The sequence below is a fragment of the Pavona decussata genome, unplaced genomic scaffold (assembly GCF_977016875.1).
Source record: "Pavona decussata unplaced genomic scaffold, jaPavDecu1.1 SCAFFOLD_4, whole genome shotgun sequence".
In the NCBI taxonomy this organism is placed as follows: Eukaryota; Metazoa; Cnidaria; class Anthozoa; order Scleractinia; family Agariciidae; genus Pavona; species Pavona decussata.
Window position 1 is genome coordinate 1457053 of NW_028145428.1, and position 26519 is coordinate 1483571.

Below are 26519 nucleotides of genomic sequence, written 5' to 3' on the forward strand. Positions count from 1 at the left end.
CAAGTGGGGTTGGATCGGGCACACCCTCAGAAAACCAACAAGCAATGTCATCAGGCATGCACTGAGATGGAACCCACAGGGAAAGAGAAGTCGAGGTCACCCCAGGAACAGCTGGAGGAGAACGGTAGACGATGAGGTGGGCAAGGCAGGCTACACCTGGAGGGAGCTTGAAACGCTAGCCCAAAACAGATTGAGATGGCGGGCAGTTTCCATGGACCTATGCTCCACTGGGAGTAGTAGGGAATAAGTCAAGTAAGTCACAACATTTTCACTTGAACGGCGAGATGTTACTTAAAAGCGACCGACGAAGTATTGATGAAGAAAACAGTCTTATTTTGACAGCACAAATGCAAAATAATTCAAGGTAACAAAACTCTGAATTGGAAGAATAAACTCTTACAAGATTGGGAATTGAACAATTATCCTCAATGCAAAATGACCACAGAGTAAACGAAGCGGGATGCCTTGTTCGACATCTTATTTTCCTTTCCTCACGAAGACTCTTCTTGAAAATATCCACAGAAATGAAGCGAGAGGATATTATACAAAGTTTAATGACTCGAAAAATAGAATACTCCAGGAAATAAGCTCGATTAACGTGGATTACTTTCGCTATTTGCTGTTCGCTGAGGATTTTCTGATTTTCCGTCTGTGCGAAAATCGGCTCGGCGCGCAGTGCCTATTGGGTAAACATGGGCCTTTAAATTTCTTTAAAACATCTTTTTCATATGGACCAGTTAAAATACCGAAAAACGTTTCATCAACCGTTGGTGTAAATTGGGAATTGTTCGTTGCATTGAACCAGTGTATAACGATGTGGAGTTAGGTTTGGCTCTTTCTAATTGTATTTCTGTGGAATCATCTCATTGGAAAGGAGAGTCGTTTCAAGTGTAAGATTCTTTATTTATGAGCTCAATGTTTTTGGCCTTAAATGTTTCGGAATGGCAAATTCAAATCTGTACATGGTTCGGTAAAAGTAATTGCCCAGGGGCTCGTCCCATTCTTACAGTAAACTTACGCCCACGAAAATCCCTTCCAACCGACTAACTTCCCCTGGGTCTCCGAGAATGGGTCGCTATTGAGGTCATAATACAACAGACGGACACAGATTCACTGAGTTTATTTACACAGAAGAACAAAACAGCAAATATTCACTGCCTAAAGGTAAGAATCATTTTGCTTCGAAAAATCAAGAAACTTTGAAGGGATGGAATTTCACTTCCTACTTAAAGGTCCAAAATCTAACAAACTAAACGATTTGGTTTATAGACACACATGTTTTCATGCTGTAATGGAATCGTCGTCAGAAAATTGTAACGGAGGCGTCAGTAAGTCACACGGCTACATTGCCAAGTTATACTCGGATCACGTGACAAAATATGATTGAAGACCGATGAAATGAATATTGCTTACTTCGCGCTTGAAATCCGCAAACGCTTCTCCTACTTCTATTGGTTTCTCCGAAGAAGTGAATTCCATCATAATATGTGTAGAGAAGTTTCCATTTGAGTGTTGTAATAGCAAAACCCAAGTAGCACTTATTCTGGCCAATAACAACAAAGGTAAACAGCGCAAGGAACCAATCAGAACTCGAAGCAAAGACATGTAACTGACGTAAAGCACGGGAAAACGCTTGCGAGCAATTCACGATTGGTTTTGGTTTTGTTTCTTGTTGGTCTAGAAAATGGCGCGAATTTGCCAACCAATCACGGAGTGAAGTAAGGCAACAACAAAGAAAACAAGAAATTCCTTTCGACACTCAAATGAAAACCATTCTTACACGTTTCATGACGTGATCATTTTACGACAACTGATTTTCGTTTTTGTTTGTTAAAAGCAAGAATTCGTAATCATGAAATAAAACAAGAATTAGCCAGTAACTAGTACCACGATGGGTAGAAATCGTCCGTGTAAATTTAACAATAACAATGGTGAGCTTCTGTGTCGGGACAATCGGTATGATAGCTTCCTTTGGAAATGTGATGCTCTTAAAACCAGCAGAAGTTTGTTTGAAAAACAGAACGTTGCCGCAGGCAACTGTCAGCCGATAGGTCCTCGACAGCCACACTCTTCTGCATAAATCGTGACCGGTTTTGGCCAAAAGTAACATTTACATTCAGTGAAGCTCAATGACACCAATGCTGACTTATGAGCATAGCGACTGAAAACTCTGGCAATAAAAATTGGGATCAGTAGCATTGTTGACAAATTATCCTTGGAGGGATTTAAAGCTTTCTGGACATTTTGCAGTTACTCGTGAACGCACGACTGTAAACAATGTATTATTCAACATGTGATAGTCAGCCTAACCGTTGAATTCCGATTATTTCCATAAACTCTTTTCCTGCCATATTCAGCGAAAAGCATCAAATTCTTAATGTCTATTTTCTTTTAATGTCTCAATGTCACTTCTTTCTATCCTGTTTCACTGCTGTTTTCAACAGAAAACCTCTCGTTCCAGTTCCTTTTGGCTTAACTCGCTCAGTTCTTGATAAATTTTGCTTGCTGAAAGAGTAATCCGTGGATCGCAGCTGGCTCGTCTTTGAGGACTGCTTTTATTCTCTGCAAATGTAGTTGGAAAACGATTAATGCCTTCAATAAGGAGAGCGCTTTATCTTTCCTGCAAGATAGTGGCGCTCGTAATGCTAGAATCAAGAATGGAGTGATCTTTGAGTGGCGACCGCGTAAATGGCGACGAACTGGGCCCTCGTTATGCGCCGATCAATTTGAACCTTTCAACATTTCTCCCTCTCCGGGCATAGCCTAGTCTCCTACGCAGCCGTTCTTAGTGTCGTCGCGCAACGACACTAAGAACGGCTGCGTAGGAGACTAGGCAGAGCTCTGGCGTTTGACCATTTTTCGTGACCGGGGAGTAGCGCATTTGACGCGAAAGGCCTTCCAGACGATGCGTGTGGTGGGCTGACGAATTTGAACCTTCTTTTTGTCCAGCGGAATACACAGGTTCGTGGTCTATGGACGAGTCTGGGGGAGGGAATGTGGATTTTGTGAGCGATTAACTCGACGAAAGGGTCCCCTAAACACCAGAGTGTAATGATTATATAGCCTGATTGGTCCAATAAATCCCCGCTCAACGAGGAGGGGCATCTGAACATCAAATTCGGCTTTTTGGGCCCGCGGGGCGGAAATTAATTTGAACATGTAATTTTCAAAGTTTACATGCGCGGGAGGTTTTCCGGGGGATGTTGAAGTTTCGACTTGATCGGCGCTGCGGCAAGCGGCGAAGAAGATCACTCTATTGTTGATTCTCGAATTACGCGCCGTACTTCTATCGTTGCTCGCAGTCTACAGCTATCTGTAAATAATTTAGCTTTTGAGTAATAATAGTTAGACAACAATACCTACATTATATCTTTGGTATACTCTTATGTAACACGTCAGTAATACTTTTGGAATAAAGCGCAATTTAGGTCTGTGAGCTGCAAGGCTTAATACTGAAATCATTAAAGGACTATGACCCTTCAGGCGCATGCGCACGTTGATGAGAAGCATTTTGAAATCGTTGGCCCATCTTTTTCAATTACCGCTGGAGAGTTCAGGAAGCTGTTTTTATGCTTGAATCACGTTTATTTTCTGAAAGTTAAGGTGAATTTTTTATTTACAAAAATTCTTTAGTAATCACGAGTTGTACGCAGATTGTTGTACGGACTCTACTGCGCATGTGCCCCAGCTGACATAGTCCCTTAAAGGGGGAAGTAATATTAATTTTACTTTGCGGATGGCATTTTACACCAAAACAAACAACTGAAGCTGTCTGAGTCCCCGAAAGGATTCAAGTTAATGTCCATCCGTACAGTCAACCGTGGCGTGCTCTTGGTTCCGCTGATCTACATTATTCTTTATCACGTGATTGTATTAATTTTGTAAATAGTTTTTTATTATAGATATCCTGAATGTGATGTAATAAAGTTATCTTATCTTACATGGACCTGTAATCTGCAGCTTTCCAAATAATCATGACTAAAACCTCTGCTACATTTCAACGGTTTCGAAAACGAGACCGAGAGAGCGAGACTTACATATCTCGAGATGGTCTAGACGAATTGTGTATTCATGGTAGAGTGCTGACTCAAGATTATTGAGTTTTCTAATCATTCCAAGAGACAAGTAATACAAGAGAACAAGTCATTCGAAGAGCACTGAAGACCATAGTTTTGTAGGTTACGAAAACAACTGCTTAAGTATAGATAGACCCTCTTTTGGTTCATTTTTTTTAAGTTTTAGTAGGAACATCTCATTTTATATCTATCGAATATTCCTTTTCACTGCGACTTGTTAAAATACATCACGTAACACCAACTAAGACTGGAAAATGTCAAATATCTTCAATCAACAAATTGTCACTATTTCAAACTACGGTTGGGAAAACCTCCATAACCGTGTACTACTTTTCTGGTCACTACAGTACATATTAACGACTGAATTTAAAATGGCTTTCCGCATAGTTTCTTACCTCTATCGGGCGTAACGTTGGACAGTGTACCTTTCTGTGGTGTTCCATATGAGGATTTCCGTACTATTTCAGGTAGCGAGCCAGAAAAATTGGACTCTGAACATCCCAGAATAGGTGAAGTCCTCTCCAACTGCCCTGTTTTCAAAACAGGGGAATGTCTTTGAGGTGATGGCAAGTCAAGAGCATGAGAAGCTGAGTCATCAGACTTGCAGTGTGACTTCTTTCTTAACGCTGATTCAAGACTCTTTGTTCTCCCAAAGCTTGATTTAGATCTCCCAGTTTTAAACAAAGGTCCAATATCAATGACTCTTTTTGGATCCACTGGATGAATTGAGTACTGGCGTTCAGAACAATCTCTTGTTTCTTGTGTTCTGTCGTCTGGTGTATTGAACATCATTGTACTAACATTAACTCGAAAGTCATTGGCTAATGACTGAGAACGCGGTTTTACTCGGGAAAGTGATGTAACATCACTTATTTCAAGAACGGAATTACTTCGAAATGAAGAGAGTGAATACCTGTCGCCAGACTGAAAGTTCGATAATCGATTCGAGTCTTTAATTGTTGTGGTCTCTATACCAGAGTTCGGGACAATTGGGAAATGTGTGATCTGAAGTGTTTGCACTGTCTCACGATTATGATTCTTTGAAGAGGTCCTCTGACTCTGCACATTAATGTCTGTAATATCTTCCGCGTCGTCATTCAATATTATTTCACTTTCTTTGTTTGGATCTTTTGGCAACATCCCAGATGTTTTACCTTCTTTTCTAAGTGGCAATTGGCAATTATTCGCCAGAGGATTTGCTAACGGTCTCTTTACCTCATGCACTGTTATATCTCTTGCTGGGTTGTCTTCTTCGAAACTGCTGTCGCCTCGTGTACCGAGAACTAGAGAGCTGCTTTCTGGTGGGTTAACAAGTGACGGCGATTCTTGCGGTTTAACTGTAGATGTGTTATCAACACCTATGAGAATATCAGGACAAAGTAAGATTTCCAATGGATTAGTAACCAATTCTTAGAAACATTTCAATAATCAATAATGTTTCAACTTATGTAGTAGGCATCCTTCAGTCTCGGGAGACAATGGTGTGCGCCCTGTTGGGTCAGGGTTGGGGTTAGAGCAGCGCCGGATGTGACTCAGCTTTATAGTCGTAAGAATGTTATAGAGAATTTACTGGGTCACTTCCACTTGCACAGTATAAGGAGAAAAACGCAACGTGATTATGTATGGAAGCCGCGAGGACGTTTTGCCTTTCTGTACTTACTAATAAAACTAAACCTCAAGCACTGCTCGCCTTCAGTTGCTAGTCTTTCTTATACTGCGGATCCCGAAGCCACCGACGTTATATTTACACCATACTCTTGAAAGCATCCCCGAGACAACACCAGTGATGGCAATCTAATTCCACTAAAACCATCGAATTCGGAGCACTGTACTTTTTATTGTTCTAATCTCACTTATATTACACACCACAATTACCGCACTGTATGTCACATCCACAATGCGATTTACGTTACAATGTAAGTTCCTTATTTCTATAGTAAAATCGCACCAGGAGGAATCTTTGGAAACACAAATGCTCCTGAGGACTGTTTAGCTTCTGTTCTCACCAATACGCATCTCACATTCTAGCGAAAGGACATCCTAACTTATTTTTAATCAATAAGAAAAATCTACTCTTTCACCCTACCTGGCTCATTATTTTTTTGACGGCCGTCACTTGAACTGGATTTTACTTCCATGTCTGTAGATGATGTAACCTTAGAAGACTGGTTGGCATTCCAAGAAATTAGAATGCTGCTCACATTATTGCTTCCTATAGAATTGTGTGCTTCACCTGTTGTTTCACTAGGCGGGCAGCCCATGGCCGGTGCAGCTTGCTGTCCTTCAAGTAACGTTGCCTCTTGTTCATCCTTGAAAGAAATACGTTTTCTTTGTAACCCTGGCCGCACTTTCCTTCTAGTCTCAACTCTGGGGCTGTCATGAATTTCGCCAGCTTGGTTGAACTCCGTTTCATTGGCGGCGTTTATCACCCCACCCTGGTGATAACCGATGCTGCCGTCAGGTACAATCCCAGAGTCATGATAGCTGAATGAGGGCTTGCTACTTACTCTCAGTGTATCAGTAAAATGTGTGCTTGGTGTGCGAGGTTCTTTCTCATTACGAGCCAGCGAGCTTACAGACGCCCTTCGTAAGGTCCAGGGATCTATATATTGATATAAAAGAAACAAAAAAAAAAATACATTTTAAGTTTTATGAAATATGTCGTTCTTGGTAATGTTTAGCCAGGTAGCAAGAGTTTCCAAAGCCTGCACTCGAGGGCATTAATTAAAGGGGATTACGTCTGATGAAATTGAACTATCGATCTTCAAGTACTTTTACTCGTGCACGAAATGCTTCTATAACCCAAGAAGACGCTGTTGACTGAATTTCTCAAAGACAGACAATGCCACAATCCGTTTCTTTTCCATTTTTCTTGACCCAAGACGAAACTTGAAAAAATTAACCTGACTTTTTGAAGTTACAATCCATTCCACTCTGGCTATCAGCAGCGAAAGACACGAAAAGAAGTAGAGTAATTTTAAATGAAACTGAAAGTGTCTTGATTCCAACATGCCTTTTAAATTGATAAAGTGATACTAAAGCCGGCCACAGAGAACGCCGTCTACACAGGGTAGGTAAAGCTAGGTTTCACTACCTAGGCAACACATCGAGACAAATTTTAGATATAGCACCATCGCGGTTATGAACGTAACTTAAGCAGTTTGTTGATTCGCACCCATGACCCCATGAACACAGAGCTGTGTTCTTCAAACTGTGCTTGTGTTCATAAGGGCGAATGAAAGATTAATAAATAGTATTTATAAAGATCAATAAAGATCGATATTATTAAAGAATAATAATATCAATATCATATAACATCAATATTATTAAAGACCAACAAATAGTATTTATTGATCTTTCATTCGCCGTTCGCATTTATGAATTTCATATATTTCACTCGCGTGTTCATCTTCTACGCCCACAAAATAACCAGCGTTCAGGTGGTGGAGCACTGCACCGTTATCGCGGCAGGGGTCATGGGTTCGAATTCCGTTCCTCTCTGAAAAATGTTCAGGTTTTTTTTAAACTTAAACCGGTTGCGTTTACAACTCCGATTGTCCTTCATCTATTTAACATTGCAACCGCAGTTCATCTACATGAACTTTCATATATTTTAGGTCGGATGAAGTAAGGTTTTTGCTTAGGATCAATGGTAAGAAATAGTTGGAAAAAAAGGAGGGAGATACTGTGCGCGAAAGCAGGTCTTAGCAAGGGATACTGAACTGGAGAAAGAAAATTGGGGGTAAGCAGAAAAAATGCTTAAAAACTTTAAATTACATAACAATGGATAGCATTTTTTTCCAAATTGAAGCTTCATTATCTTTGAAAAATGCGTGTTACCCCCAATTTTCATTTTGAATTTCAATAGCGTTTGCGAATATCTTCTTTTCCCGCATATTCAAAAACCACTCAGAAATACTTTTGAATTAGGAGGCACCGTCCTTAAGAAATCAGAGCCTCTAGGACCATCCAGAGATGCGCAGAACGCATGCGCAATAGCAAAAGGAGGCACAGTCCTTTATTAGCATAAAAAATCTATTCAGAAGCGACGGATCATCTGACTACATCAGAGTTCAGTTGTGCATCCTATTTTGGCTGAAAAGAAAAGAAAGAGTTTTCTGGTGACGGTAAATGAAAACGTACAACAAATTAGCTTACCGTAGACATCGTAAGATGAACATAAACCGCAGCAGTGTAGCATCTTGCACAAGATGAAGAAATATCCTCTTCTGTAAGGTTTGCACATAGTTGCACCAATTAACGGGTTTAAAACAGAGTTGATAACGGCCAGCCGCATGGACCAAAAGTGAGCATCAGGGGGGATATCGAACCATCCACTCACGTGTTGAAAAACAACCAACTGAAAAAAACAAAACATAAACACATAAGTCCAGTATTTAAGCAGAGTCTAACTTAGGCCACGGGTTAAGACAATCATTGGGCCTCCAAATCCGACCCATAGGGTCAGTTATTAAAAGACAATTGTCACAGGTTTTTAACAGAACCACGTTCTAAGCCATTTTCAATTTTGCCAACAATCATATCTAAACATTGTCTTCTGCGGCGGTAACAAGAAGGCTTGCATCCGAGACTAGAAAACTGTTTACCTATGTAAAGTAAACCAGTTAAAACCAGATTTGGAGGCCCACTGATTGTTTTAAGTCGGGACCTAAGTTAGACTCTGTTTAGCTAACTGGCCCATAAACATATTTATTTATCATCTCCTTTATTCCACGTAGCAACAATAACTTAGACCATCCCTCCTCTGCCTACTGAGTTTTCCTTTGCCATTTTAATTAAAAATAAAAAATAAAAAAAAATAAAAAATTGAAAAAAAAAAAAAAAAAAATAACCGTTGAACAAACTCTATTAGCTGGATCCAGCACGAAGTCTCCATAAAATTAGGATCGTTTATCTCCGTAAAGCTAACCTCCGCCTTTTTCTTATCAAAACCTTTTCTGTTCAGGAGCTACTTTGTGAGGGTTGTTTTTTTGTGCACGAAATACTCGTAGAACACCAAGAGCAAGATACCAAATGATTCTGTAAAACGGTTTGTAGGATGATTTTTCCAACACAACAGTGAAGAACTTGAACGAAAAAGGTTATAGTTAGCCCATCCAGGCGTAGCCAAAGGTCTTCGAAGGATCAGAAACTAATACAGAAATTTGAGACTAAACTAAACATTATTTTTTGGAATTCTTTTGATTCCAGGAGGTGTTTTTTTAAAAAACAAAACCAAAAAAAGGTGAAAAAACCTCTCTAAAGGTGCTTGACTGAAAATCTACTCCCTCGCAGGTAAGAATGCTTTCGGCATTTCTTATAACTTGGTTGCGCTAACTCGTCACAATGAAAAGCATCAGAGTGATTATTTTTGCGTCATTACACAGTTTGAAATGCATCATTAATGCCGCCTTGAGGTAACTAACCATCCCTCCAATAGCGCATGCATCAAAAAAGGGAACAAAGACATAAACCAGTGCTGTCTGAGAGCTCCTCCTTGCGTTGATTACGTGATCACGGACCTATTAGGGACCGTCCCCATCTGAGCATAGCCTACTGGCACCCAATGATGGGACTCAAGCTGCAAAGAGGGTGTGGAAGGGGGTACCTTCATAAGTTAACCCTTTAATCCCTAAGAGCGACAATTAGCACATAATGCCATAACTTAATATTTGACAGATTTCTATGGATTTTTGACACCAAGATGGTGTTGTGAAGAGCTACCCGTTAAAAGAATGAAAACTTAACCCCCTCCTGCATGTGATAAGGCTAACCACCCCCATACGTTTTCAACATCCCCCCCCCCCCCCTAGCAGTTGTGGTGGGTTGCAGTTCTCGGTTTTTTCATTCGAACTACGGTGTAATCCGGGAAACGTTTCACCTTGAATTCCGCCATTGCAATCTAGGACAGCCAGACAAAATCTGTCACGTTGGATTGTTTTTCAATGTCGAATTTCCTGGAAAAATCCTTTTACTCGTATTTCAAATCATTCTTGGTCTATTTCCGCGAGATTTAAAAGGAATTCATGATAGTTAGTAGTTTCTTTTAATTCGACATAGTGTTTTAATCATCATGGGTGTAACACCTTTGTATTAAGTTTTGTTACGAAATCTCCGTATTGTAATTTGCTATTACAACCATCGTTTACACAACAGCAATTTATGGAATAGGGCGGTACCTTAGGTCCGTTCCGTCTCTAAATATAACGTTTACCTTTGTTGTTATGTAATAATCTTTAAACGTTGTTTTCTTGTGAAAGTTTGTCATGAACTATAGCTTTAAATCTGTAAAAGTGCTCCTTACAATTTTTATATTCCTCATCTCGTGTTAATTTGACCAGATCAGAACCGGGATTGTATGAGAATCTAAGCGAAAGTCATTTCGGTAGAGCTAACGTTGTAAACAAAAATGTATTAATGACGGAACCGCGCAAGCGTACTTCGCTTGACAGGTGTTAGATGATGGATGATAAGTGTCTCCTTTTCTGGTCAGAAGAAAAAGAGGCGAACAACATTTTACAGTCAGAGAGTCAGAGGTTGTTGAAAGATGAACTGTGCAGAATAAAGGACGATCAAAGAAAGAGTGTTGGAGTGGTTCTATTCCCCAAGAAGCCCTCTAACACAGTCTTGTTTTTGGAAACAGGTGGCATAAAAATGTTGGAGAATTTAACAGCAAACACTTCAAACAAAGGACAAACAAGGTCAAATAACACTTAACAGTGAACCCCATCCAGACTTTTTGTACAGGTAGCTTTGTTCAAGAAATAGTCCCCGGCCGAAATACAGTTTATACAAATCCCCGAACACATAATAAGAGAAGAGGACTGAATTCTGGACCTCCAGAATTTGGACTCATGTCTCAGGTCACTGAATATTATTGCTTAGGGGCTGGAGTCGCGATGAAGGTATTTGAAAACGGCTCCCGTTTCAAAAATTTTATCCAGAAAATCTTATCCAGTTTCACTGAAATTGTCATGCAACCAATGTGCTTTGTTAAAACATGTGCAAGTCAGGTTGGCTGTATTTTGAGACTAATTTATCAAAACATTTTTAGGCTTGAGACTTAGTCTTGCGTGTCCATTGAAGAAGTTGGCGCCAGTTAAGACAAACAAACCCGAAATGTTTATATTTTGTATTGGTATAAATCTACTAGTGTTCTGTCACGAATACTGTTCTCTTATTGCCTATGCTACTCACTATCTATTCCGTTCTGGATAGCGAGTAGCCTAACAGTGTGCAATTGCCAATTGCGGTCGCTTTGCGTTTTCGAAGTGTCTGTTCTGTGAAGAGAATTTGACTAGTAGATTTAAACTAAAACAATTAGATTATTCGCTCTCTATTTCTGTGTGACAGTTGATTTGGACTTCGCCCTCATTGACTAACACGCGATAGAATTTCGAGAATTTCGATGGTTTGAGTGTTTTTATATATGTCTATAAATATATTTTAATGGCATGCATTTCCGTACCCCACCAATAGGCCATTTCCAAGTTGCCGTGGACTTCATTACTAAAGCGACGCTAAGTGCAAAGCTTTTCATGCGAAAATTAGTTGGCTAGTCTCACTTTCATGATGAGGTTCAAAGCAACTTGGAAATAACTTATGGCTTATGGCCTAAATCAAGATAACGTTCACTAAGGAATTCAATAGCATATATAATCAACAGTAAGTTTCAGTCTAAAAAATGGCTAAGCGAAGAGTTGCGAGATATTTGGGAGGACGAGGGCGGCTGGGAAATGAATAGCGACAGACTCAGGAGTGATACAAAAGAATGTCATCCTCAGATTTCCTGGGAAATACCTCATTTTTTTCTGATAAACTCAATTTTCTAAGTTTCATCGGAAAAAAGAAAACAATGTTACAATGGAGACGAAAATACAAAAATTAAATTATCTGTCCTTGGCAAGGTCATGATCAGTCGAATGGTTCAAATACATGAAATGCATACTGGACATGGCGCGCGTGGGCAGGAATGATCAGCAAAAAAACCATGTCGAGTTGTTAAGAAGGTCAGATTTTATGATTAAGCCAAATATTTTCGTTTGAGATTGAAAGCGGAAGAGGCGACAAAGAACCGCCGAAAATAGAAAGACCTTGAAATGGTTGACCGATTTTGTGGTCAACAAAACCATTTTTTGCGTTCCTTTTTTGTCCGAGGGTAAAATTTATCCGGATAAGCAAAACCACAGGGAAAACATGGTGCATCGTTTCCTAAACAGGCCATAAATTTTACGAAATTTAATCGTTTTTTTTTTTTTGCAAATACCATATTCTGCGTCTAATTTCGCAGACTTGTTGTTTCTTCGAATAACAAGAAGGCCGTTAATCGCTCCTAGATAATCAGATGCGAACAAGGAAGTGTTTTGAGAATGTTGTTAGTCAACTAGACAATTGAAGAAAGAACCAATCGGAAATGCTCAGCTGTGAGTAGAAGACAAAAACTGTTTGTTTTGACACCGACGCGAAATCTAACCTGGACTGAAAAAGCAGGCTCAAAATTATCAGTCTTGCAAAAACAAGATCTAATTTCAACGCTTGTATTCTTTCCACGGATTGTACTTATAGATACTTTTATAAACACTAAGCAACATTCCAGATTGTCTTCAGGGAAGAATCAACTGGGCTAGACAAGACTATTGCACAGAAATATTACGCAAATCTGCTCATCTCTGTTTTGGTGTTCTGCTGTGTTGTTAAGACTTTAGGCTGGCCGGTTTCAGAGGTTGGATTTAATGGAAATATGCATGCAATTTTCACGTGAGAAGGTTCAAACAAATTGGACGAATGGATAAAGTACACTAGTGTTAACTGATATTCTAACACTACCATAATAATTTTTGTGATACGGTAAAACTGATAATTTAGCCATGGAAAATTACGTGTTGCTGGGTTTGCTTCTTTGTTATAATAATAGGATTGAAAAGTCAGGTCACGATGCTTTGAGTATACTCCTGTCCGCGCCAGATTAGCTATGACTCAGATCATGAATATGCTAAAACGTTCAAGCTGAAAGAAAGTGAACGAACGACATATTTTTGCTTTCGTTTCAAATGCTACAAGTATCAACAGCAATTTTATTTACTAAGCCGAAGAGGGTAATGAAAGCACAAAAATATTTTCTGAAGAACCGGGCCGGCGAGATTAATCAGAAGGCTGGACAAAGGAAGAGATAATTCACATAACAGAAGTCACAAGGCAACGACACCCTTATAATGAAATGTCACTCTGGTTGAATAAATATAGCTCCCAACACGAAACACAAATGAAATATTAATAAACGGCTGAAACGCACACGTCTTACACTTACCAAAAAGAGAAGCCACGAAACGCAAAACACCATCATCATCACAATCATTAGTCGAACGAACATACGATTCATGGACTGTCTCTTCTGATCAGATCCATCATCAATGTCTCGTGTTGGAGTGGACATTCGTCTTTGGCGTCTTATAAGCCCTTGAACGCTAAACATGGCGCGCGTGTAGCAAAATATCACCACCACGAGCATAGAAATCCCCAGTACAAGGACAAAAATATTGTAGCCCATGTTCACGGGAATCGTGGAATCGAAATCAAAGTGACAAAAGCTACCGTTATTATACGATTGTATCCTTCCGATCCCAATCAACGGTAACGCAGAGTGTGTTGCACTGAATACAAAAACGCCAATGATTAAGCAAATAAGTCGTTTCCTCGAGAGTAGATGTTTGTAACGGAAAGGCCTGCAAATTGCAACGTATCTGTCGATCGCCATTAGCGTCATGACGAGCATTATTCCGCTGTTAAGAGTGAAAGCAGTCCAACCGAATATTTTGCAAGCATCCGAGGCTTGCACCATTGCTTTGTCGCCGAGGTAAGCGACCAAAGACATATTCAGTGGAATAAAAGCTTTCAGCAGGTCTGCCACTGCTAAACTGAAGATCAAAATATCGGGATTGTATTTCTTCTTGAAGCGTAAAATAACTATGATGGCAAGAGTATTGAGGAAGATGATGAACATCTCAAGTATGAGGAGCGAGTAGCCTTCCGCCTTGCGAACTGCCATGTTGAGTTCGTTGTTTCTGATCCTGTGTTTGTTCTGTCCTCTGACTCAATAGTCGACAAAGTTGAATGGCAGCAGTCGTCCTTCAAGTGTAAACACAGTGTTTGTGCAGTGTGGCTTTACAATCTGCGGCAGTTTAACTTCCCCTGCCGGAAGTTATTCCGTCAATTTCTTGCACCTTCTATAGCAAGATTCGATTCCACGACAAGGAGCGCAAATGACATCTTCTGGACAGGGCTGTAACGCAATGCCAGTGACAACTACCAAATATAATAACGACAAAGTTATTTTAGCTGATTAAAACGTCGCAGTGCGAAAGGTGCTTTATAATAAAGAAACAGTGCCAAGCGGATTTCGCTGTCACTCTCTTTAAAGTCTGGGAAGAGCCGAAAGAGCTCTGTTTTATGTTTATCACGGATATGTAGCCATGCTGTTTTCCCTTCTCCAAACGTGCTAATCCCTAAAAGTCGCGCCACACAAAAGCCTGCTTTGTTGTTTTGCTAGTCGAACAGGACGCTTAGCTTCGCTGTAGCTTTAGCCACTGTAACGTTTCAGGTAAACAACGAATTTAAATAATGGGAAAACTTTGAATATTGTCAAGGTCTTGACATTATCATGTCAGATTTGAGACGTATTTTTGTGCATGAACAAACATATCACGGAGGTCTTGACCTTGTCATTTCGTAATTGTACAGCCTTCAGCATTTAATTGCCCTTTATGTTTCGATGCGTGTGAAAATAAGGACCTTTACCTTCACAGTGATCCTTTAAAAAGAAACTACGTTATGAACAACTTCGCATATAAAACGAAACGCTGCCATTCGCTCACCTCTTCCCAGTCCCCTCTTTTTCTAACTTTTTTGCTCCCCCTCCCCCAGGCTACCGGGGAGGGGTGATCATTTGTGATGGTAGATGTTGCGGACAGGAAAATAAAGAGGAAGTAATTGACTGTTTTTCTCCTGCAATCCGTTTAGTATTTAGTTCACAAAACAGTTGTTTTCGTCGATTTTAGATCTGGAGTTGGGTGTATATGGATATATCTTTGACATAATCAATTTTTTATCTTGAATGGAGGGTGTGTGGAAAATTTATCAAGAACTGAATAAACTATGCTTAGGTGCGATGCCCTGACGGTAAGATTTGAAAAACTAAAAGAAAGCCAGGTTTCCTGGGAAAGTTTCTGGACAATATTCGTGAAGGCACTCGTACGTACATATTTTATTTCACTTGTGTGCGACAAAATATGGCGTTTTTTTCTAAACAACTTTCCTTCAGTTCTCAAGAACTCCTCCCTGGTCCACCATGCCACTAAGCGAACTTGTAAAAGCATAAAAAAAACTTGATGTGTGTTTCCTTTTATACGGCAAAAATGCGACATGTTATATACGCCCTAAGCTGGACTGAAATTGAACGTGGAAGTTTTATTGTATTCCTCTGCACCCCATTTAGCAGGCTGTGTGCAAAGGCCGCACCCAATCAAGCTGCTGTTTCAGTTTCGAACGGAAGAACTGATACGTGACTAAAGCATTGCAGAAGTTGAAAGAAATTCAACACATGTAACGCGAATAGGCTAAAGTCTAGCAAAGGCTGATGTAACTACACGCATCTATCAAAAGCTAAATTAGGAAACAAAAGGAGTGTAATTGTGTACCAAGAACTAATTTTAGGAGCATTACAATAGTGTAGGGTTGGGATTTTACCGTACTCGTGATTGTAGGAAAAGTACTTTGTTGCGGGCGCAAATAGAACTGAGTAAATGTTCGCAAAATTTCAAATGTGAGGTCAGATCGAGTCAGAACGAATTGAGAACAGAACTGTAATTTGCGAATCGAGAATGGTGAACTGTAGCCTTTGGATATTGGAGATTGTCAAATAATTGTTGGAATGTTCAAATTTTCTTTGTAACAACAGATGAACTGACATTTTTCAGAGACGGGCCCAGGGTACGCTCAATCCGTCTCCTTCAAATGACTAAAATCTTTGGAAATTTTCCATAAACGTTTTTGACTTGACGGAGTTATGGAAACACAAGTGACAGTAACAAGATTTAAATCCCTGGGGAGACAAACATTTGACAGACATCAGACATATGGCCACCGTGCTTGTAAGATTTTACCTACGTCATCCATTCAGCTCTATTATATTACCGCCCATGAGCTGACTGGTGATTTTTTAACCAATTTCGGAAAAAAATTGTCTGAAATCTTCACAATGTTTTGGCTGAAATAGTGAAAGAGGAAGTGATGATCTGACCATTGTCACAAAAGTAATTTGTTCACAACAAACAGGGAAATCTTTCAAACTTTGAGTGGAAGACCATCTTAAACATTTGATTCAAATACGTTCACCATTCGAAAAATTTCCCAAATATTTAGCTTGACCCTTTATCTCACGTGGGTGTTTTTGTTACATACGCCCAATGGCCTCTGCACTTGTAATATTTATTATTTTAAAACAGTATTTAACAAATTTCCAGAACAACAGTAGATGACCTTCAAAGCCTTTCGTCAAAAAAGTTGACCAAGCCCGTGAGGATCCTTGAACTGCAGAATATGCACGCTGCTTTGGCCCGTCTGGTCTATAATTATCTCCTACAAAGAAGGCAATAGCCTGCTCCAGGCTCCAAATTAACGGGGCGACGAAATACTCAAAGCACGTGTACACAAACGAATGCAAAATAAAACGTGCGGGAAATAGCACCAGTTCTCGCGGCGTTTTTTACCTACAATCTTGGACAGAAAAGTTGTTAGTATATACCCGGCACAAAAGTGAATTGTGCTTTTCGCGCTTTCTGATTGGTTAACTCGGAGGCGATAAGCAACTACTATTCACCTCCACTTCGGTGAATATTTTTAATTGTTGAACTAACTTGTCCGGGCCGTATTGGGAAAGTATCGGCTTATCGTTTTTTTTTTTTTAATTTTTTTTTTTGCTGACTTGACGAAAAAAAAAAAAACCACCCTGACTGAAGAAAGGCCGTGCCTTTTGAAATAGTGGAAAAATATATTATCAGTCTTGCTCTTTTTGGGATCATTTGTTGTACAACTTCAGTTTACTACATGATCCAGGACTTTTATTTTGTGGCGGTGGTCCTTCAATTTCAAACACAGTTGCTGGTTTTCAATTTTACTGAATGGTTCGCTTTCCCGCTTGTTGGTTTCTAGTCTGCGTGAAACTTGTTTATGTTCAAGTAGTGCGAAAAACGTGTTCCCATATTTTAAGGTCGGATTTTGCCTTTGAACAGTTCCTACTTCAATAGCTTAATTTAAAACATTTTTGCTTTGTATTTTGTCAAAACTGAAACACTTTTTTCCTTTCAAAGTACCTCGTAACGCAATTGCAAACGGTCAATCTTAGCGATCGGCCATGGATGCGCCCGCACTCCCCCATAGGCTGCGGACGTCCACTTTTTTTTGTTGACCAACGATTTAAAAAAAGTGAATTGATAAAAAATATAGACAGTATAGTTCCGTTCTGAATCACTATTAGTGTAGTAAAAATGAAATAAATAAGTAAAGAAAATATAAACCGTCGATTGCATCTACCCGTGAACGTACTGGCGCACAAAATATCTTTTCAAATGACGTTAAACATCCAGTATCTAACCGCAGACATTGATCTGGAAGAAGCAGTTGATCTGTTTGCTAAGAAGTACCCAAGGAGGCTTGAGCTTTCACACTACTGAAAGATCATGATGATCAGTACTGCTGATCATCATGGTTTGTTGCAGCAAACCCAGTGAATAATACGGATTTTCAACTTTATTTCTATTTTTGTTCTTTTTAATTAGTTACATTATTCTCTAATTCTGTGAAATATGCGTAAAGTAGTCTCTACGACAAAAAAAAATTTAAATTCAAAAGTTTGAGTAATATCCACGTTTTTAAGTTCTCTTTTGGCTGCCTGTTTTTATATCATACTGACTACAAAACGCACGAAATGCAGTCTCAGACAACATAATTTTCAAAATTTCCTCGGGGAGCGTGCCCCCGGAACCTCATAGAGGCTCGCGCCTCCAGCTCTCGTTTGGCCCGTCTCCTCATTGGATCGCACTCTCCCGCAAAAAATCTTGCCTTCAGGCCTGGGTCCGAACAGGAAAATTGCTCCTTTTCAGCACAGACCAGTTGCTTAAGCCCTATAATAAAAAAATTCCTTCCTTGCGCGGATTTTAACCCGTAGCATTTATTTATTTAGTTAAATTTTTTTTGCAAGGGCCGGCGTTATTTATGTCTTCTCAAGAGTTAAACTGTACCAGGAGCTGATGATGGGATCCAGGCATTATGCCATAAAAGGAAAAGGATGCAGAGAAGAGGCGAGTGGTTAGCCTGCAAAGAGCAAATGTTTGTTTCGCCCGCCGCGAAAAAACGGCCAGCAGCAAGATTATAACACAGAGAAGAGACTGGGTACCAGGTTGCGTCTTGATTAGGTCCAGTCCATTCACGGGCCATATTCCTTCGGCCGGCATTTTGAATCATCTTCATCGCTGTCAAATATAGGGCAAGATTTCCCTGGAAAGGATTGGTAAGCAACGCTTTTCTCACTTTTGCCACATTGAAAATATTTTATGGGGCGAAGGGAACTATTTTCATTATGTTTAAGGTTGTAGTGAAGGTAAATTCTGTCCATGTATAGACGGTGGAAATAGTTGAATGCAAGCTCAAGGTGGGGGTATACGTACACGTGAATTTGAATGAAATTTTAAGAGGTTTAAAGGAGGGATAAAAGAAAGAAAATTAGTTTTGGAACACCAACAGACAGTTGTCCCCAACCCAAGAGCACACCAGGTCTGGGTGTCCATATATCAATAACTTCAAATTCTAATATATAATTAAAACTAGATCAAATTTTATTAAACTATAATTCCTTATTTCTCCAAATTTTACTACTCTTTTGAGAAAAACTTTCTCCTCCCAAATATACCCTAAAATCACCAAAAAATGTACAAAACATCCCAAAACATTGATTTGTGTTTTGAGCATAGGGTTTTTGTATGCTTGAAATGTGAACGAGATTTTTTCATTAAACTGATTTTAAGCGGTGTGAAAATGGCTTTCAGGTGTACCCCTGCCTTAAGGTTGAATGAATGAAGCGTCAGTAGAGGTTAATATTAATGTGACCAGTGAAGTCTAGTAACTGGACTGGTAGGTTTAGGGACGTAGCCAGACTTTCAGGAGAGATAAGGCAAGTGTTGTTAGTCTCTAACAAGTGTCTTACAAGACTGCTATAGTGGGGAGGGGGGTGGGGTGGAGGTGGGTCTGTGGGCATGCTTCTCCAGAAAATTTTAACATCTGGATCCTGTGAAAAGCACTTCTTCATTAAATCATAGGTACTTCTGGAAAAAAATCAGTCTTGTTCAAGTGTAAAATGGTGGACTGTTTATATAGTGTACAAATTAGCATTATTTATACAGTCGGACCTGTATATAACGGCCCTGTATTAAGCGGCCACCCTCTATTAAGCGGCCAGTTTTTAAAGTCCCGATTGTTTGCTCATACAAACGCTGTATTTGTTACCTGTATTAGGCGGCCACCTCTATTAAGCGGCCGCGGCCACCCTGTAGCAGTCCTATGTTTGTCTTTCTTTGTTATTTTTACCTGTATTTAGTGGCCACCCTTGAATGGAAACTAAGCCATGTTATTTTATGCGGTATTTTATTGTGTTTAAAATGCGATCCAGCATCACTATAAAGAAATAACATGTACAAAGCTACCGTAAGCTGATACTCGGCCGTTTAATATAGTTAACGCTTTTCAGATATCCGCAATGTGCTGAAGCACAGTACCATATCACAAATGCTAAAAAAAGGTTTGTTTTGAATATGCTTCACTCTATAGCAACACATTCCTCTTTAATTAACTTGTTCTTCAGCCATGTGACATTGACCATTGAGCGTAACAACTATGAAATGACGGAATGAGATATTTTGTTGTGAACTGTAAGTCATAGAAATAGAGCACTGTATACCGTAGGAGAGTAGAGGACAATTTATTGTATAGTACTTTTACACAATGTTACAAGGCACTGAACTTTGTTTAAAGTATTGATCACTTGAAAGAGTGTTGATTGTCCTATTGTTTCCTTGCATGAAGTGTTTTTGTATATGATACGCCATTAAAATTGACATAAACCACGCTCAGTGAGTATTTTTAGTGATCCTGTATTAAGTGGCCACCTGTATTAAGCGGCCAGTTACTCAAGTCCCGAGGGTGGCTGTTATATACAGGTTCGACTGTAATCACTCCAAGCCCTCCAAGACTGTGTGATAATTGCTCCAAGTATTCCTTCCTGATTCCTCAGTTGATATTCCAGGCTTCTAAATAACATGACACAAGCATTTACTGTGCTGATGACATCCTAACTTGTATAAAAATTCCAAATTAAAAACAAAAACCAAAAGGTCAATATGTCAGGTTTGCATCTTGTTGATCTTCACTTCTTTAGTAACTTTAGGCACAGTTTCCAATATCCATTGTTGTATGCCATAGTTTAAGGTCTTTTTCTGTTCTGATCAAGTGATTTGCCATTTAAGTAAAAACGGTAAGCTTTTTGATAGTTGGAGGAGTGGTACATTATGTCTCATATATAGGAGGGGGCATGTTTTTATGTAAAGTTTGAAACACAAGCAGCAGTGTTTTATCGGGATGTAAAACCACGAGGCACAGCTTAGTGGTTTTGGACCCAATAAAACACATGCTGTGAGTTTTTTGAACGGCTTCAAAAACATTCCTGGAAAAGCATGTGTTAGAGAGTTCACAACAATGATGCTTTTGTGAAATTAGCATACAAGAAAAACATTAAACACTGCATGCGAATAAGGAGGAGGTTTTAATGGGTTTTAAAACTACTACACATGATGTTTTATCAACCATTTGATAGGTCAATGGGCTTATCAATTATTAATGAGTTTTTGAAGCCTTTGTAAATGTGCATATCTTTCCAAGCTCTTTGGTTGTGCATGTTTTACATCTTTCAATTCCGTCTTTGTACAAAGAGTTGTACAGTACCATATCAAATACGTAACACCTTCTCTCAACAATGGATTAAAGTCCGGTAGAGAGCGTCGCCTTTTCTCGTGAGTGTACTTTTTGTTTCACTTTCTAATTGTTATTAGTCCACCATTTAAGACCTACCTTGCATGTATATTTTTAGTCTCCAACTGATGGTATAGTTCGTGTCAAAATATAACTTACATGTAAATGTTTCCAACTTAGTTTTTTGTCATTTGTTGTCTAACTATTTGAGACAATGAACATACTCGGGGTATCTTTTATTCTCTAATATGTACATGTAATTAGAGACTGTATAGACAGCACACGGCACAACATATATATATTTTTTTCTTGGCAAATGTTTAAGCAGAAAATACATGTCTGTTACCTCAGCTCATCAGATGCAGTTATATTACACATGAATTTTCCTGTTCATTTTACATGTAGCTTAGTGATGAGAGCACAGTGCTCGAAATTAAAATTATTTCCAAGTTGCTCCATAATGCTGGGCAACTTTAGCCAAGATTTAGGTTGTCCTGATGCCGGTAAGGTCATCCTTTGAAGGGGGTTCTGGTTGGTGCTGGTGGAGGAAGGGGGTTTGGAAAATGGCTGAAGCGAGCACAAATTATGAACGATTGGTGCCTGGTGGAATGTGTCAAAATAGAACAAAGCAATAGTCTACTAATTTCATACAGTAAAGGGGATTCAGAATGTTTTTCAGCTTAAGTTAGCACTTATCCTTTTATTCTATTCTATGTCAAGATTATAATGGTGTTTCTACTGTCAAGATTTCAGGTATATTTTCACTTAAGCACTGAAATGTATTTTATTTTGATTCAAATGAAATCACTTCGAAATATCATTCTTAGATTAGAGAATTTTTGGGGATGTACTTGAATTTTCGCACTGCTCTCCATGATAATTATGGTATTACAATCTGAAAAGAAATTCCCAGGCAAATTATTCATATGTTTTAACATGTCACAGATTTATAGTTCCCAGATTGACAGACTGATATGTTACTGTTTTTAGCTAACTCATTAAAAAGGCAACAACCGAAAATTAACAACTTTGGATTCCTGACAGTATGGATAGTCAAAGGCTGCTTAATCTTTAAGTATTGTAGCAGGAGGCGATGCTATCACTATTATGGTAAAGGAATAAAATTGATCTGAATTGGGTCAGACCTTGCCACCTGTGTAGCTTACAGCTACTGCTGGGAAATGTTATAATAAAATATATTTTTTTTGATTGCCAACTCTGGGCTAGTTGGACAGTGACAAGTGGAAGAACAAAAGGATGGCCTTGCAGCTTGTGTTAAAACCGCATGACATTTGAAGCCACAAACAATTTTCAGTAATACAAGTTGTGTATGATGTTTGCTTTATAAATTAATATTTTATATAATTATGATCAGCATGAGTTACAGATTGACATGAATTTTGTAAGCTGTAAATACATACATGCACTTACATGTGCTTACACACATGGCAGAGTTTTTGTTTTTATTTTTTGTAGATCAAGATCCAATTACAAATCTGAAATACATCATCCATAAGTCAAACAGTATTTTCTATTTGGCCTTCATAGCAGTTTGAAAAATCATTGAAACAAGTTCACATAAAATAGATTATTATAGTTGTTGCATGCACATTAAACATGTAATTTTGTTATTCTACTCCTTATGTTTGTTACTTGTCCACAAACACTTCTCGGTGCATATATTATAATATCAGTTACATTTTTGTCTGGAAATCTTCACTCCATCATTCTTGTATGAGTTTCAACAACATTGTATAATACTCAAATTATATCTCTGAATCTTGCTTTTCTCCCTCTTTGTCAGTGTTGCTACAGTATGTCGGGGTCTGTACCCTTGGGCCCTACGTTTGTGCCACAGGGTTCCTCTGTGGCAGAGGCATATGGACCCCAGCTCCCTCCCCCCACGTCAGCTGCCATTCAACCAGCTGCCAAGACGTCAATCAGTGAATTGATGGAACTTTGCATGCGAATGGGACAAGTATGCAACTTTGAGACAATCTCAGACACCGGTCCAAACCACAAAAAGCTGTTTGTGATGCGCTGTACTGTTGGCGACATTGTGGCGCAGGGATCAGGGTATGGGAAAAAGAAAGCCAAGCATGAGGCTGCTAGAGTGGCATTAAACAAGCTCAAAGCATCACAGCTTTACGTCGACTATGTAAATGTAAGTATGACATTGCTGTTGATAACATGTGACCGTTGATAACTGTACAAATAAGTTAGGTTAACTCATGAAGTGATAACATGAGTGGGTGTTACAGACAGGACAGGTGAGGAAACCAGTCTATCTTCTAAAAGTTTTGATGATTGTTGTGAAAGAAAGGACTATATACATGTAAGCATTCAAACTACTGTAATTATTCTTATTTCAAGTAAATGTACTTGTACCAAATTACATGTGCATGTATATGTTGTGGTTCAAAATTTGTGTTGGTTTGACAATTTTCAAACCACAACATATACATACAGGGTGTCTTTTTTCTAGTCTTGTTTGAATCTGCCTTTTTTTGCCCAGGATTTACTTGGCAGGTTATCAAGCCTATGTGAACCTGTGCAAACAAAAGAAAAGCTTTGATTAATGATTGTCTGATTCCAGAAAATTTCCATATTGCCTCTCCCATGAAAGGTGCAGGCGTAATTGGAAATTCCAAGAGGGGTGAAGGGGGGGGGGGGGGGGGGGTGGGGATTCTTAACTGGATGTAGGTTGGAGGCTCCAAACCAGAAAACCTTTTATGGAATCATAAGCTTGAATACATTCATAGTAGTCCTAAATTTAATATGTGAGTGGTTGTCTTCTGTTACTGTCAGACTTCCATAAAGCATTTAAGATGTTGTGGGAGTTTTCTCTAACTGCTCCCTGTCTTTTGAAATATTTTCTTGTGCTCTGTTTGGGTTCCCTCTCCTTAGCAACAATGGTCTCATTAAGATTTTGAACTGGCAGGAAAGAGATAAGTAAACCCAGGCAAGACAGTTGACTTGGATATGTTGTCTTGTGTCAGTTGACACTGTTTAAAGCAGTCAGTTGAAGTCATGTCTACAGACGGTCAATTTGCCTGGTGCCTTGCCCTTAATGAGACCCCTGAAGTAAACCACCTTTAGCCAAGTGATCCATGATATAGATGCAAGAAAATCATTTGGAATGAAGAGAATGGTTGCAGAAAACTTCCAGGTATCTTAAAGTGCTTCATTAACCTGGCCTTGGATACAAGACATGTTGAAAGGAAACCTCTATTCACTCAATACTGAATTATTGAAAATGACTATAAATCAGAGTAGGTTTGATTTATTAGTATTCTTGGCACAAAAGAGTCACGTGTAAGATTCCCTCTTTACAGTTTTTAAGTAATCTCTGATTCAACTCTTTATTGTTTTCTTTTCTTCCAGCAATGGACCACATCTGCTGCACTGGCTCCACATAACAACCCAGTGGGTCATCTACAGGAGGTGGTGCTTAAAAAAGGCCTGCAGAACCCTGAGTTTGAAATATCAAATGGAGAGGGTCCTCCACACCAAAGAACATTTGAAACTAGAGTAACAGTAGGCACTCTGCTGTGCTCTGGCAAAGGAAGATCTAAAAAAGAGTCGAAGCGCAAGGCAGCTGAAGCCATGCTGAACACAATTAGCAAGACAAATCTGTCAATGGAACCACCAGCTAAGAGAATGGCATTTGTACCCGCTAGTTCTTCTCCGCCAGCACCCATTGCATTTCATCCTGCTGGAACTTTATAGAATTGTGTGGACGCAGCATGAAGACAAATTTTTATAAAGCTGGAGAATTTTAGCCACTAAACATGTATGTTGAAACTGCTTTGAGGAGATGCCCTGTATGTGTACGGTGGTCAATTGGCGATTAAATACTCGGGCATTTCAGTACAAGTTAATGCCAATGCTGTACCCCTGGTAAATGGAAGTGACCACCTTTCAACAGCCCCAGCCAGCCATAGGTAACTGTTAAAGGTGTGAGTTACTTTCTCTAGAAATGCAAACAATCTTGGCAGTCAAATAAGTTAACTTAGATCTGTCTTATTTCCAAGCTTGTCCCCTGAGGTGTCCAGAGCAGGTTTCAATTCAGTGTTGAAAGCAATTCCATGCTTGCTTTGGTTTTGCTTTCTTTTGTTCTCTAATTATTGGCTAGCAAAATTTGTGCCACCATCCAAACCAATAAGAAACAAAACCAGAGTCAATCCTGACTTGCTCGCACAAGTTACCCACATTTGATGCTGTTTACATGTATTTGCTTCAAGTTCTGATTAGCTCATTGCACTATTTACATTTTAAACCCGTTGTTATTGGCCAGAGTAATTACTTTGGCTTTGGGTCTATGACACTCAAATAAAAAAAATAATAATAATTAGATAGAAGAAAGATCCTCGCAGTTAGTACGCAACTTAAGCACCTACATTTCCTGGCCGTTGAATTCTGGAAGACCGCACCCAAGTGTGTTTACGTCCTCCAGAAAACGCCCCATCAGGAAATTTTAACGTCCTAGTCGTGCAGTGACGGCGAAAAAATGTACCAAAAAGTGTAATGCACGTGCAGAGTTTTGGTTATTAAGCCTACTGCTTTTTTGACGTTCTCGTTGCCGCTGCCGTCGTCGTTGCTAAAGCTTCCTAATATCACAGTACTGATAAAAGAAATACGCTCTAGACACTAATGCCAGTTTGGATGACTATCAGTTGTATTTTTGTGAATGTTTGTCCACATTTAAATTTCTAATGCTTCATTATTGAGATTTTAAGATTTTTTATTTTCACTTGGAAACAAACAAAAAGCTGTAGTATTTTAGTGCAAATTAAAATGTATAATTTATGCTCAATGATTTGTTCTTTCTGTTTTTATGCCTCTGTCATTTTAGAATCCCATACCTTGGAGGGCAGGGTGGGGATTACGGTGGGGGAGGGAGTGATGGAAGGTATTGTATTCCTTTGCTCTTTGTAAGTTAATGACTGACTTTTAAGGACCTTTAATTTTTCACAGGAGAGGCAGGGTAGCCTTTAGAAAATTCTAACTAAAGAAACAGTATATGAAAAAGATATCTGTTGAGCATTTGGATTTAAATCGCTGATTCTCCATTTTAAGAGGGAATAATTTAGCTCGAAATTGATCTAAATCAGTTGTTATTAAATTCTCAGCCTCGGATATTGCATTTCTAGCGTTCTGATTGGTTCACTAAATCTCGGTTATCAGCTCATATACCGTAGTTTGACCTTATATGGAAAACGAAAGCCCCAGGTGTCGCTAAGCTAAATTTTTTTTTTCGGCGGGAAGCAAAAGTTTCTTCGGAAAAATGTAGGAAAAAAAAAAAAAGGAAAAGAAAGAAATACCAAACAATGCCATCTCAATATAACAACAATAAAAGCCACAAAGTTC

The 26519-nt window shown here is 39.1% G+C and overlaps 2 protein-coding genes across 2 annotated transcripts; one reads left to right on the forward strand and one right to left on the reverse strand.

The window, feature by feature from the left end:
- Positions 1 to 1103: 1103 nt before the first annotated feature.
- On the reverse strand, positions 1104 to 15193 carry LOC146489700 (uncharacterized). Its single transcript, XM_085103872.1, has 5 exons — positions 13384 to 15193; positions 8235 to 8436; positions 6163 to 6678; positions 4472 to 5434; positions 1104 to 2562 (listed from the first exon to the last, which is right to left on the reverse strand). Exons 1-5 carry the CDS (start codon positions 14119 to 14121, stop codon positions 2438 to 2440), a joined length of 2544 nt encoding a protein of 847 aa, XP_084959998.1. The 5' UTR covers positions 14122 to 15193; the 3' UTR covers positions 1104 to 2437.
- Positions 15194 to 22965: 7772 nt separating this feature from the next.
- LOC146489701 (interferon-inducible double-stranded RNA-dependent protein kinase activator A-like) lies at positions 22966 to 25966 on the forward strand. Its single transcript, XM_085103939.1, has 2 exons — positions 22966 to 23313; positions 24534 to 25966. Exons 1-2 carry the CDS (start codon positions 22966 to 22968, stop codon positions 24876 to 24878), a joined length of 693 nt encoding a protein of 230 aa, XP_084960065.1. The 3' UTR covers positions 24879 to 25966.
- Positions 25967 to 26519: the final 553 nt, after the last annotated feature.

Coding starts and splice junctions, on each gene's coding strand:
- LOC146489700 (XM_085103872.1), bottom strand. CDS start 14,121: ATGGCAGTTCGCAAGGCGGAAGGCTACTCGCTCCTCATACTTGAGATG. Junction 6,679..8,234: donor TTCATCTTACGATGTCTACG/GTAAGCTAATTT, acceptor ATCAATATATAG/ATCCCTGGACCTTACGAAGG. Junction 5,435..6,162: donor TCAAAAAAATAATGAGCCAG/GTAGGGTGAAAG, acceptor ATATTCTCATAG/GTGTTGATAACACATCTACA.
- LOC146489701 (XM_085103939.1), top strand. CDS start 22,966: ATGTCGGGGTCTGTACCCTTGGGCCCTACGTTTGTGCCACAGGGTTCC. Junction 23,314..24,533: donor TTTACGTCGACTATGTAAAT/GTAAGTATGACA, acceptor CTTTTCTTCCAG/CAATGGACCACATCTGCTGC.